Source organism: Artibeus jamaicensis, unplaced genomic scaffold, assembly GCF_021234435.1.
Source record: "Artibeus jamaicensis isolate MK-2021 breed Jamaican fruit bat unplaced genomic scaffold, CSHL_Jam_final scaffold_3272, whole genome shotgun sequence".
In the NCBI taxonomy this organism is placed as follows: domain Eukaryota; kingdom Metazoa; phylum Chordata; class Mammalia; order Chiroptera; family Phyllostomidae; genus Artibeus; species Artibeus jamaicensis.
Genome location: NW_026522039.1, coordinates 846,334 through 859,148, shown reverse-complemented (window position 1 = coordinate 859,148; position 12,815 = coordinate 846,334). Strand labels below are relative to the sequence as shown.

At 39.1% G+C, this 12,815-nt stretch overlaps 1 protein-coding gene across 3 annotated transcripts in view; it reads right to left on the bottom strand.

Annotated features, from left to right (window-relative positions):
* Positions 1-2,172: 2,172 nt before the first annotated feature.
* Positions 2,173-12,815, bottom strand: part of TRIM58 (tripartite motif containing 58) — a 45,255-nt gene continuing 34,612 nt past the window's right edge. For 2 of the 3 annotated variants that reach the window (XM_053657050.1, XM_053657051.1), the window contains exons 3-5: positions 12,552-12,782; positions 10,329-10,542; positions 2,173-6,196 (exon numbers count right to left, since the gene is read on the bottom strand). In XM_053657050.1, coding sequence (XP_053513025.1) covers positions 5,607-6,196; positions 10,329-10,542; positions 12,552-12,782 — 1,035 coding nt within the window. In that variant the 3' untranslated portion in view covers positions 2,173-5,606. The remainder of the gene's footprint in view (positions 6,197-10,328; positions 10,543-12,551; positions 12,783-12,815) is intronic. The other variant, XM_037166579.2, reaches the window with a different exon arrangement.

The following is a 12,815-nucleotide window of genomic DNA, read 5'->3' as shown; positions in this document are numbered from 1 at the left end:
GTAAGGCAATGACCACCAGTGATGCCTCTATCCTGAGGAAAGAAAGGAGAAGAGTCCCAATGGTGATCTGAGGTCATCCATAGCCCTGCACTCCAAGGAAACTTCAGAACTCACATGGGTCATTAGTACAGACACTGAGGTGTGCCATGGGCATGCATCATCTCCAATCCCATGAGGTCCAGACAGAAAATGAGGACCATGAGAATTTGTTCCCTGATATAGTAAGGACTTTTCCTTTGTAGAAGCAAAGTTGGGACTCACCCCATTGTTATTTCATAAACATAAATACTGCTGGGTCATTTGCTCCCTTTCCCTGCTACCAAGAATTATTTATTATTTGTCCAAAAACAATTGAGGCAGAATTAATCCCATCCTACCTGGAACAGGGTTGTGTTATTTTTTTTTTCTGCCTTGGATCTACTGAGAATATAGTAGAATTTGGACTTTTTTAAGGGATTTTATGTATGAAAAACAAATAACCCATTGTCCTAGATAATGGAAAAAATTTATAGGTGCATCGATTAACATTATTATTACTAATTTAAGGAGCTAACAGGGTGAACTATGTTATTTTAGTCAATTATTTAGTTTTATTTGGGGGTTTTAAAGGAAAATGTCAGTATATGTCAATTTATACTTTTCACATCTATTTACTTTCTTTTAAAAATGCTTAAATTGAATTCATTGGGGTGACATTGGTTAATAATGTTATGTAGGTTTCAGTTGTACAATTTTGTAAGTAATGCATCATCTGTATGTTATACTGTGCATTCACCATCCCAAGTGAAGTCTCTTCTGTCACCATTTATTCCCCCATCCCTGTTTCCCTCTGGTAATCACCATACTGTTGTCTGTGTCTATGAGTTTGTTTGTTTTGCTTAATCTCTTCAGTTTCAAAAACTGACTAAGAGGATATCGACAAGTATCATGAACCCCTGATTTATCTGACTGTGTATATATGACCTGTCTTAATGTTGTTGCAGAGGCAAATGTGATATCACAAGGCTGAATATTTAAATACTAATATAGTAAATAAGTGAATAAAATTGAGTTCTTGCAATCAACCAAACAACACCAGGGCAAAACTATGCTTAACTTTGAGTCAATTGAGTAAGGAATATGCCAAAATCTGGGTACTTTTGGGTAGATACAATGACAGAATTAGGGCATGAGAATATTGCATGCAGGTGGGTATGCAAAACCTGTAGATGTGAGAATGTGCATCCTAAACCACATGCACCTCACCCTGCCCTCTTCTTTGTGCAGTGGCAGAGCAACTGTCCAGAAACATGCACAGTGGGTCAGTGCTTGGAGAGCAGGTGGTTTTAATAAATCTCAGTGTCCCAATTCATCTGCCCTTTGAGACACTAACAGTTGCAACTATCATTCGAAATTAGCTTCATTCCTTCTGCTGGCTGATAAAGCTGTTTTACTGCCTGCTCCCTACCAGCTCCACATACTGCCATCCTCCAAGTACCCTGTATTCAAGGCTCTCCCAACATGCTAGAATAACTAGCTGTTTAGTTAAGTCACTCAACAAAAACAGTTGCTCCATTGTGGAGTGGCAGTGAGTGAAACTATTGAATTAGATTTAAATAAATCATCCAGTTTCTGATAAACTGTAGACATAGAAACTAAGCTCTAATGCTAGGGGGTGGCTTTTTAGTCATTCTTTATAATAATATAGAAATATATGGGCTAGAAAAAGTCTAATGCCTAATCACAGAGGAGCACAGGGTCACAAGGGAGTGAGGATGAGGAGGGGAGGTGGCAGTGCTGTAAAGTTCAGATGAAAAGGGACACATGGAGCAGGAGTCAATTTTGTTTTAAAAAAAGGTTTTAGTGCATAGAATTTTATGAACTATGCCCCATGTTTCTAGTTAATACAAAAGAGGTGGTGTGTGCTGTGTGTTTGAGGTGATGCGTGATTCGAGGTGTCATTGTGTTGTCATAGGGAATCAAAGCTACAGGTAGCTCTGTGGGGCAAGGCCTGGACATGGCAGCTCATTTTGTCACTAGACTTCATCACCTCTGCAAACACAGCCTTCTATTCAAATTTTCTCTGTACCTGAGTTGATTTTACTCATTTAGCCCTTGACATTAAACTTTATGGGTCAGTGATGACTTATAAATAATAATGATACATTTCACAAAACACTTTCAGCTCAGCCATTTAATTCTGAAACCCTAGCAATACAATCATTTATTTATATAGCAAGTATGCAGTGAGTAATATGACTGACAAACCAGTATCTGAGGTGCTTGGGCAATGCCCACAATGCTCCTATCAACAGGCAAAGACCCCTCCCCACAGTTCTTACACTCTATCAAAAAAAAGGCAAAACCAACCAAATGAAATGAACTAATGAATAAGACAGAAATGGAACACATTACAAATTGGCAAACAATATATTGGAAAATAGAGCCTCCATTGGGACTAGCAAATAGTACTGGGAGAGTAGGCCTGGGGAATGGCTGTACAGTTCTCACTTAGAAGATGGGTTTGAGCAGGCTTGAAGGATTCAGGGAATGAGCAGAGGAGACATCTGAGGAAAGGGCACTGCAGGTAGAGGGCACAACTGGGAGAAAGGCCTGATAATGGGAAGTGACCAGCAGGGACTCAGGGTTGGATTCAGTGGGATGAAAAGGAGAAGAGGGGGGAGACAGTATCGGAGAAGGAACTGCATTCACACCTGAGGGCTCGCTGTAAGATTTTGGCTTTCTCTTTGAGTTGAATGAGGGGTCATTGTGGTGACACTACCATCTTGGGCACTAAAAGGATGAGCCCAGCTGCTGCACTGAGAAAAGATGCGAAAGAGACCAGGGTACACCTAAGATTACACTGTTAGAAAACTCATGCATTAACTCCAAGAGAAAGGAGGGGAGTTCAGGCCAAAGGTACAGCAGGCAGAGGTAGAGAGAGCTTCCAGGGCTCTGGTGGTGTTGTAAAGGGAGAGCCATCAGCATTTGCTTATGGACTGAATGTGGGACAGTGAAATCAGCTAGATTTTTGACTTGACCAATTGAAAAAATAGTTGTCATCCATTTAGATGGAGAAGGCTGTGTGTGTGTGTGTGTGTGTGTGTGTGTGTGTGTGTGTGTGTGTTCATTAGAGGAAGACTTGGGGGGCAGTTTAGGGCCAAGTTTTAGGTATATTGACTTAAACATGCATTTGATACAAGCGAATAGTTGAATTACACGTCTGGTATTCAGGAAAAACAATGAAGAAGAAAGTAAAAGGATGGTCAAGAAATCAATACGGATTTAGAGGATTTTACTGGTAGTGAACCAGAATTCCAGAGAAAACATTAGAGGCCTTTTAGGATTGGGATGAGAAGGAGAACGGTCATATTAGGAGATGCACAAAACTTTGTGGCTCTTCGAATCCAAAGGAAAAAGAAAGACTTAATTTAATGACTCAAATATATTATGATAAAATGCACATTTAGATGCAAGGATTCAAGGGAGATGGTGGAGACAAGGATATTAGCTTTCAAGGTTGAGGTGGCATTTCTGGGATCCCTGTTCATCCCTTAAAGTGGGTAGGAGGTCTGTGCTGTTGGATTCCTCCCCACACATTAGGCTTCCTCATCCTGGTGAATGGAGCCCTCAGGAAAGTGGGATCTGTGCTGCCCAGTTTCCATGAAGAAGGTGTTGTACTGTTCTGAGTATATGTTCTACATCATGATTCTTGTCACTCATGGCCTTGCGATGACACAGGCACTCAGCTGCTAACCCCTGATGATGGAGAACCCAGATCATGTGTCTCTTTCCTAACCAGATCACGCATGGGCAGGACTTGGGGCATGCATGGTCTGTAAAATAGCAAGAGAGATGTAAGTTCTATCATCTACCTTTGCAAATGAGAGATGGAGAATGGAAATGTCTGCTTAAGATCAAATACAAATATAAGTGTATTAAACATGAATGTAGAAATCTTAGTTTAATCCAGTATTCATCAATAATTAAAAGAAATCCATCTGGAAATGGAGTTTGATGAGCTTGCTCCACTTCTAAAGTTATTAGTCTCCATAATGCTTCTCCAAGTGTAAAACACCTAGAAAACAATGTTTTAAAACCTAGAAAAAAATTATTAATAGTGTTACTGGGAAGTAAGCGAAAAGATTTTATTTAAAAAAAAGATCCTGGCCCTGGCTGGCGTAGCTCAGTGGATTGAGCAGGGGCCTGTGAAGCAAAGGGTTACTGGTTCGATCCCAGTCAGGGCACATGCTTGGGTTGCAGGCCAGGTCCCCAGTAGGGAACAGATGAGAGGCAACCACAAATTGATGTTTCACTCCCACTTTCTCCTTCCCTTCCCCTCTCTCTAAAAAATAAATAAATAAATAAATAAAATATATTTTTTAAAAATCTCCTGGAAGAGATAAACACTAAAAATTCCAGGTGGAGTTAGAGGAGGATTAAAGTTTTGGCAAAATTATTAGCATAATGTTAAACAAATTTACATTAGTTAATCATTGTTTAGCATTTAAACATTTAGCATTTAAGTATTTTAGCACTTGGTTAGCAACTATTTATTAGATACAGATACACAAAAATAGAGTGGCAAAGTTAGCTTTCAATGACAAGAATTTCATTGGGAACATACAGAATATACTTTAAAATAAGTTAAATATTATTGTTTCTTCATCAGCATCATCTTTACATTCAAATTAGGTAGCAAAGTTGAATTTTAACCAATCACATCAATCATGACCTTAAAAATTTACCATAATATTGTGAGGTCAATATCATTGTTCCAGGTATAGCTGATAGTGAGGAAGTTATATGTTTGAGCTCTGACAACCAATAAAGAGCTAGGTCAAACTACTTGAATCATAGTTCTAAGAAATTCCTACCCTAAAACATGTATGCAAAGATAAAGGAAAAAAACTGTATTCCCAGAGGGGTATGATGTGGGTTTAATGATGTTAGATTCAGAGGAATGGGTTTCAAAACCCTCAAAAATTATTCCCAGAATGGAGAACTTAAAAATAATCGAACAGTCATAGCAATTATAAATCTATAAAGGAATGGTTCTCAATAAATTAATCTAGAATGAAATGGAAGGTAAAACAAAACAAGCATCACACAAAAAAAGTAAGAAGCAAGAAACAGAGGAAGAGAGGGAGACAAATAGACACAAAGCAAAGAAAAAGAAGAGAGAGAGGGAATGAGAGAAGAAAAATAAGGATTGAGGAGAAACATAATCATGAGTGTGATGCTAGAATAATATTGGACAGTTCTCAATCTATTTTAAAACTGCCATTTCTAATTGTTAATATGTGGAAGACTTGAAATGAAAGGATATCGAAAGGAATGAGAAATTATAATGAATGTGTTGATGTGTTTAATATAAGATCCATTCATTTGAAGACAATAAGAAAGCATGTGGAGGCATCTGGATAAAGACTGTTGAGAATATTCCATTTCTAATATTACTATATTTCACAGTGCTCCTTCACAAGTGCAAATATTTCATATTTTTCTTTTGTCCCTGTGGGAAAAGTTCCATAGCAACAATGACTAAAGTGCTGCCCTAAATGGGGACATTTTTATATCCTCCACTCCACTCCACTCCAGCAAGCTGCTATTCTCAGTGCAGAATTTTAGGAATGGTTATCTGCAGCATTAGAAGCAGGGTCAGGATGACTGCTGGATGCAGAAGTTCCTGACTCTACTTCTGTCATATGTGGCAAGACAAGGGGAGTCATGTCACAGATGAAAAAGTAAGGTCGGAGAACACCAGTGAACAGTTGACTAAATGTGTAGATGTAAGATCCATTTGTGATGTTATAAAAGGAGATTTCACCTGCTTCATAGTCCAAGAAAATCCCAATGCAACAAGGCCGTTCTAGGTGGATGAGAGGCACCGATGGGGAGGCAAGGACCATGTACTCATCACCTTTCAGCAGCCACATGGCCCAGACTCCGTTCTCAGGAGACGGTGTGGTTTCTCCCTTTCTTGGCACTGTGTCTTGACAGACTCCTAAACCCCACTCTGCTTTTTCTCCCACTAGGACTTCCCAGTAATGCCTTCCTGATGAGAAGTTCTGCAAACCCAGGACACAGGGCCATGTATCAAATCGCTCAGGGTTGTTGGGGACATCCCTCCACAGTTCTGCATCTTGCACACTGTGTAGGTCAGCGGTCAAAAGAAGGCTAGGGTGTGCTGTGGCAGGGTCCAGCTTCACATCGACTGCAGAAAGGATTTTGTGGGACATGTAAAAGAATGGAAAACACTGGTAAACACTAAGGAAGCCATAACACTGAGGAGAATGATCACAACATCCCTCATTCCCTCTTTAACAGCTTCTAGAGAAAACACAGTAAGCATTTCCCCTTGCAGGTCAAAGAGAACATTATTCATTCTTTTGGGTGTATTCCAATGGTACTCCACACCCAGGGCTCACTTCTGCTGCATGAAGGCAGAATCACTGTTACTGACTAAACAAGTGCATGACCATTCACACCCAAAGCACCTTCGGGCTCTGAGCAGTATCTCTTTGCATTTAAAATGAAATTTAAAAACCACATAGGCTGTATTTTCTTTATTTTCAAAAGCTATGAGAAAATTTCATTTATATAAAATCCACCATTTTCAAAGCTGTGTTATTGTGATAGGCAGAATTCTGAAATAGAACCCATTACTTCAGACCCTGGTGGTACTTTCATGATTGTTATACTCTATGACAAGAGGGAGATTATCTGGGGTGAGTCCAATACAGTCACATCATTTTTTAAAAATATTTTATTTATTTATTTTTAGAGAGAGGGGAAAGGAGGGAAAAAAGAAAAGGAGAGAAACAGCAATATGTAGTTGTCTCTCAGGTGCCCCCTACTGGGGACCTAGCCCACAACCCAGGCATGTGCCCTGACTGGGAATCGAAGCAGCAACCCTTTGGTTTGCAGGCCAGAGCTCAATCCACTGAGACACACCAGCCAGGGCCAATTTTTTTTTTTAATCAGAAAGATTTCTCTGGTTACTGTGCTGATGGCAGAAGAGAAGTCAGAGAGATTTAAATTTGATTTGTCATCACTGGCTTTAAAGATGAAGGGGAAATCCCATGAGAAGAAAGGCAAGTGACCTAAGGTACTGGGGAATCTGTCCTACAGCTGCCTGGAAGTGCTTTATGCTACCAAGTGATATAAGCTTGGAAGTGATTCTTCCCTAGACCTTTCATAGACGTCTAGTGTGGCAACAACTTCATTTTGATCTTGTGAAACCCTAAACAGAGGAGCCAGCTGACCCCAGCTGGAAGTCTTATCTGCAGAACTAATAAATGGGTGTGGTTTCAAGCAGGTAAGTCTGTGGCAATTTGTTAGGCAGCAGTGGGATACAAATACTGATACTGGGAAGTTCCAGTGAGATTGATATGAAATTTTATTTACACACATTATTAATAAGTAAAGCTACACATGGAATCTCCTCAATGAAGAAGGAATAATATAAAATATTCAGTGCTTTCTCTTTATAAACACTCAAAAGTAGTAAATTAATATAGTTTCATTTTTAATATCACAGTGGCAAACATTACTACTGTGATTGCTATTATTTGTCTCTAAACCACGTCTCATAATGTTTTGCTAATATTCATACCTAAGCGAGTCATGCAGGTAGCTCACCATCTATGCTCACACATGAAACCACCTCAAGGTGGCTTTATCACCCCCACATTATAGACAACAAGACTGAGTTAAGGGCTTCATGTGATTTTCCCAAACTCTAGGAACTGAAAATAGCAGGGCTTAAACAGGTCTCCATGGGGTCATTAAACTTGTTTGACATGTTTTATCTCACACATCAGTCCTGCTCCAGCTGCCTTCTTTGTTCCATTTATAAGAAAAAGAGCTTGTACACTGGTTTTTAATGCAGTCTGTCTCCAACTCCTCTCTTAAACTCAACTGTTCACCATGACAGAACTATACACTAATCAAGCCACTCCTGTCCATCTCCCCAATGACTTCCAGAATAGTGTGAGATGATCTTATATATGACTTTTCTGTGGCACTCAACACTACTGAGAAACACTTTGTTCCGGAAAACCTCCCTTCTCTTAGCCGAACAATAGTCATCACCTTTCCCTCCCTCTCTACTCACCACCCCTTCTCGGTCACCTTTACTGCTTTCTCCTCTTCTCCTCCATCACCTCTGGAAAAGCCAATGGTCTCAGGACTGGAACCTCTTCTTTCTCAGCTCACTCCCATGTGTTCTGGCTGGCTGGCTCAGTGCTTTAATTGAATTTCAATCATTTGCTTACTGATTCCAAATGCACAGCTCTAGCCTAGATCTTCTTCTGAAACTCCATCTTAGTAAATTCAACTGACAACCTGATATCTACATTTGGATAGTCAACATTCTTTACAATACCTATATGTCCAAAACCAGCTTCACTCCTTCTGTCTTACCTGTAGCAATACTGTCAATGGAAATGGCAACTTCATTATGTCAATTCAGGAGAATTAAAGTTGGAAACTACTCATAAGTCTTCTCTTTGTCTGACATCTCATGTCTAATTGAGCAGCAGTTCTTCCCATCTTCCCAGCTCTGTCTTCAAAACATGCCAAGATCCTGTCTTTTTCTCAGCACCCCCAGGACAAATCCACAATCAACTCTGACAGAAGTATTACAAAGGTCCTAACTGCTTTTCCCACTTCAAGCCTTGCCCCTCTCTAACTGACTCTGAGTAAAGCGCACAGAGTGAGCTCCACGAAATGAACCAAATCCTGCTATTCCTCCACTTACAACTGTTTACTATTGCCTAGTTCACTCAGAGGCAAGGCATCCTGCTCAGTGGGCTACTTATAGAGGCCTCTACTCCTGATCCTGCAACCACAGCATGGGCCTCCTCACAAGTCCTGGAAGACAACTCCCATTCCTCTTTCTCTGGAAGGCCCTCCTCAAGATCAGGTGTTTGCTGCACTGTCCCTGCTAAGTGAGGTCTTCCTCAATTGCCAAAATCAAAAGTTGATGCCCTACTCCCAGAACTTCTGGTCACCCTTACCTTTCTCTTTGTTTTCAATATTCTGTATCATCTTCTAACAATGCAAAGGTATATTGAATAATTTAAGTAAATTTTGGCAACATGAAGCTTACATTTGTAGCATTTTTGTTGTTTTTCAATGATATATTCCAATGCTTAAAATAGTAGCTGGCATAATACTTTTAAATATTGCATATTTGCTTAATTAATTAATTATTCTGTAAATGACATTTGAAATATGAGGACATGGATTCTGAGAGTGTAATGATTAAAAGAATTTACACAGTTGTTATATACAAATTTGCCTATCAGAACATAGGTTAAGTCATTGAACAAAACTACTAATGATGGGTTTTCTCACAATGAAACAAAACTGCTATTTCCCATTGAGTAGTGAAACCCCTATACAGTTATAGTATATTTTCATTACTTGGTATAAGTTGGACTAAAAAAGAAATTAAAAAATTGAATATGGACTATTTTAAAGAATAACATAATTAGTCCTGGCTAGTGTGGATCAGTTGGTTGGAGCATCATTCATAAACTGAAAGGTCGCAGGTTCACGGTCAGAACACATGCCTGGATTGTGGGTCCAGTCCCTGGTTGGGGGCATGTGAGAGGCAACAGATTGATGTTTCTTTACCTCCCTTCTCCTCTCTCCAAAATTAATAAGCATGTCCTCAGGTGAGAATAAAAAAATATATAATCGGACAAAAGCAATTAATTTATGACACCATAATTATTCCTACATAATAACAATTGACTGAATATTTTTGGCTTTATGAACTCTCTAATTTAAGCAACTCATCAAATTGACAGTTAATAAAATAAACCAAAGTTAATATTTGATACTCTACAATGCTTTTATATTGATGCTCTTTATTCTGCTTTCAAATGTTTTATTTAGTCCTTCAGATATTGTTTTATCATTTTAATAAACAAAAATGCATATTTATTGGAGCTATTGTTACTCCTGTCACAGCTCCTGAGCCTGCTATTCTAACCAAATGTTTCATCTATGGCATCAGGGCTGTTCATACCACCCCAGTCCCCTTTCCTCTGGGCATGGTGCTCTTTCCCACCCCCTTACAGACTGGCATTGCCATGGGGCTCCCTTCCACCAATAACATTGTCAGGGAAGTTATGAGCACCATGCCTGTATGCATGCCTTTAGGAACAGGGCCTTGTTCACCATACTATTGCCCTCCTGCATGTCTACCGGCAACTGTAGGGACATGGGCTGTATGCATGGGCCCCACTACACTTCAGGTTCTGCTTTTACCTGCTTGGTGTAGAAGCAGTCAGGCACAAGATACCACACACCCCAACCCCTAAGATGAAACCTACCTTGGAACTTTCTCAACATTTCTCTCATCCCAGGGATGTGGCACATTGTCTTCAGCTCCAAGGGGATAGTCTCCAGCTCCAGCTGTGTAACACTCTTACTTCTGGGAAGAGCACACGACCCATAGTTCTCAACATCCTCCAACCTCTTCAGCCTCTTCCAACCCATCCTCTGCTCCAGAAAGTACACATACCTGCTCAAGACTCCTCTCACACCCTGGAAGTAGAAGAAAAATACAAGCATGTGTGAGTTTGATGTCAAAATTGCTTTTGACAGACTGGGGACTAACCATGAACATCTGTTTAGAAATTATTAAAAATCACTAAACTATGAAGATAAAGTATAAGAGACATGAATCTCTCTTAATAAAAAACATGAAATATGTTGCTGTTGAATTTTTTCATGAATTTAAAATAATAGAATCAGTTTGCTTCTATGGAAATAGAATTAGACTACAAAAAGTTTAAGTTAATTCTCATGATATCTACCAATTTTAATTATTTTGCAAATTGATAATTCTGACATTTGGATATTTAATAAAGTGTTACATTACGTAACAAATGTATGTAGAAATGGGGTAAAAACAGATCTTAAATATCTGCAGAATATGTTTGAGACACAATGAAAGGTATAGGCATAAAATATTACTTTCAATGTCTCTGTTTAAAAAGACACACAAATACCTCACTTTTTGAACCAACACACCTATCTATGGACTCATATGTGAGCAGTTTCCTATGTGGATAGAAACAGAAGTCATTAATATCTACCATTATTTTATCTCATAGTAGATTATTAAATAAATCAACTGTATTACATTTCTCCTTTCCCTCTAAAAAAGTTTACCTATCAGATTAATTTTTATAAAGTATGGAAATGATTAATTTTACTTTTTATGGAAGGCCTGGTTCTTGGCCATGGGATGTAAAATGTAGCTTATTGGTAATGGGAATGAAAAAGAGAGATGAGGATCAAAATAAAAATGATTTATTTGAATATATCTTCCCTAAAATTTGTATCATCAATCAATTTTAACATGTATTTGGTGCTAATGAATGCTCATTTTAAATAAGTTGTGTCTTGAGATATAAGAAAATGAATGTTGTTAAAAATGCTCAAGTTCTTGTGTTTACTTCCTGTATAAAATTTTTAAAAAATTCCTTTCTGACCTTTAGTTTGCTAAGAAGGAAATAGGTATAGCAATAATAAAAATAACAGTAATAATTTTTTACTTATCTGTAGGTATTTTGAAGAAAAAAAATGGGTGAAATTTAATATAAATGCTTTGTAAATTCTTCATTTAATTACTTCCATTGTGCTTAGTCACCATTCTTGTGGATGAGGATATGAATCCCTTAGTTTAGAAACCTCTGCATAAATCAATGGGGATGAGACAGAATAAAGCGTGCCCAGAAAATTTATATTACAGTGGTTCAATCACAGTGACATACATACATCAGTGAGGGCTTTCCCAATTCTCTGGGATTAATTAATGCCTTCACGGAGGATTAAAAAGAGTGTTTTCTCCCCCCTGTAATTGTTTATTCTATAATCCCACACAGAATGTGTGCAAACTGCATGGCACCCATGTACTTGCTGCTGTGCTGGAAGCAGGCTTGCAATTTGGCTTTTGCCTTAAATTTTAAGGTGAAAATTCCAACCCGGACTATTTAAAATTTATTTACATGCTTGTCTCTTGCCTGAGGCAGGTTACCAAAGATTTTCTGAATTAGCCATTGCTAAATACAGCAATATAGTCAATGACAGAATGTAAGGTTTTAAGAAGTGCCTTTTTTTTTGTCCCAGCCCTGGCTGGTGTAGGTCAGTGGATTGAGTGGCAGGCAGTGAACAAAAGGGTCGCTGGTTTGATTTCCAGTCAGGGCAAGTGCCTGGTGTGCAAGCCAGGTCTGGAGTGGCTGGGTATGGGAAAGGCAAGCACATATTGATGTTTCTGTCCTTTTCTTTTTCCCTTCTCTTCTTTCTAAAAATAAAATAAAATCTTTTTTTTAAGTGTTTTTCAGCCAACATAGTGTAGGTTGTCATTTTTCTGTTTAATCTTATGCAAATCATTTAGTTAATTTTAATTTTCAAAAATATTTAGGTTTTTCTCTTCAATGTGAACTATTATATGATTCTGTAGGATACCCTGAAACTGATACGGTTCCACTGAGGTCAAAGGTGTCCTTTCCACATAGTTGCAAGTGCAGCAGCTGTGGAGGCCTCACCTCCATCAGGTCCAGGGCCGGGCGCCTGCAGCAGTCGTTCAGTTCCTGCGCCAGCTCTGACAGCACCTGGCGGTGCTGCACCAGGTGTCTCTGGCAGTTGCGGAGTCTCTGCAGGGTGGCACGCTCCTCCTGCTCCAGCTGCCGCAGCTGCAACTGCTCTTCCTGGCCCAGGAAGCCTCGGTACTTCTCAAACTCAAGCCTGAAGCGCTGTCTCTGAGTTTCCACTTTCTCCTGGAAGTCGAAGCACAGCTGTTGTTGCCTCCC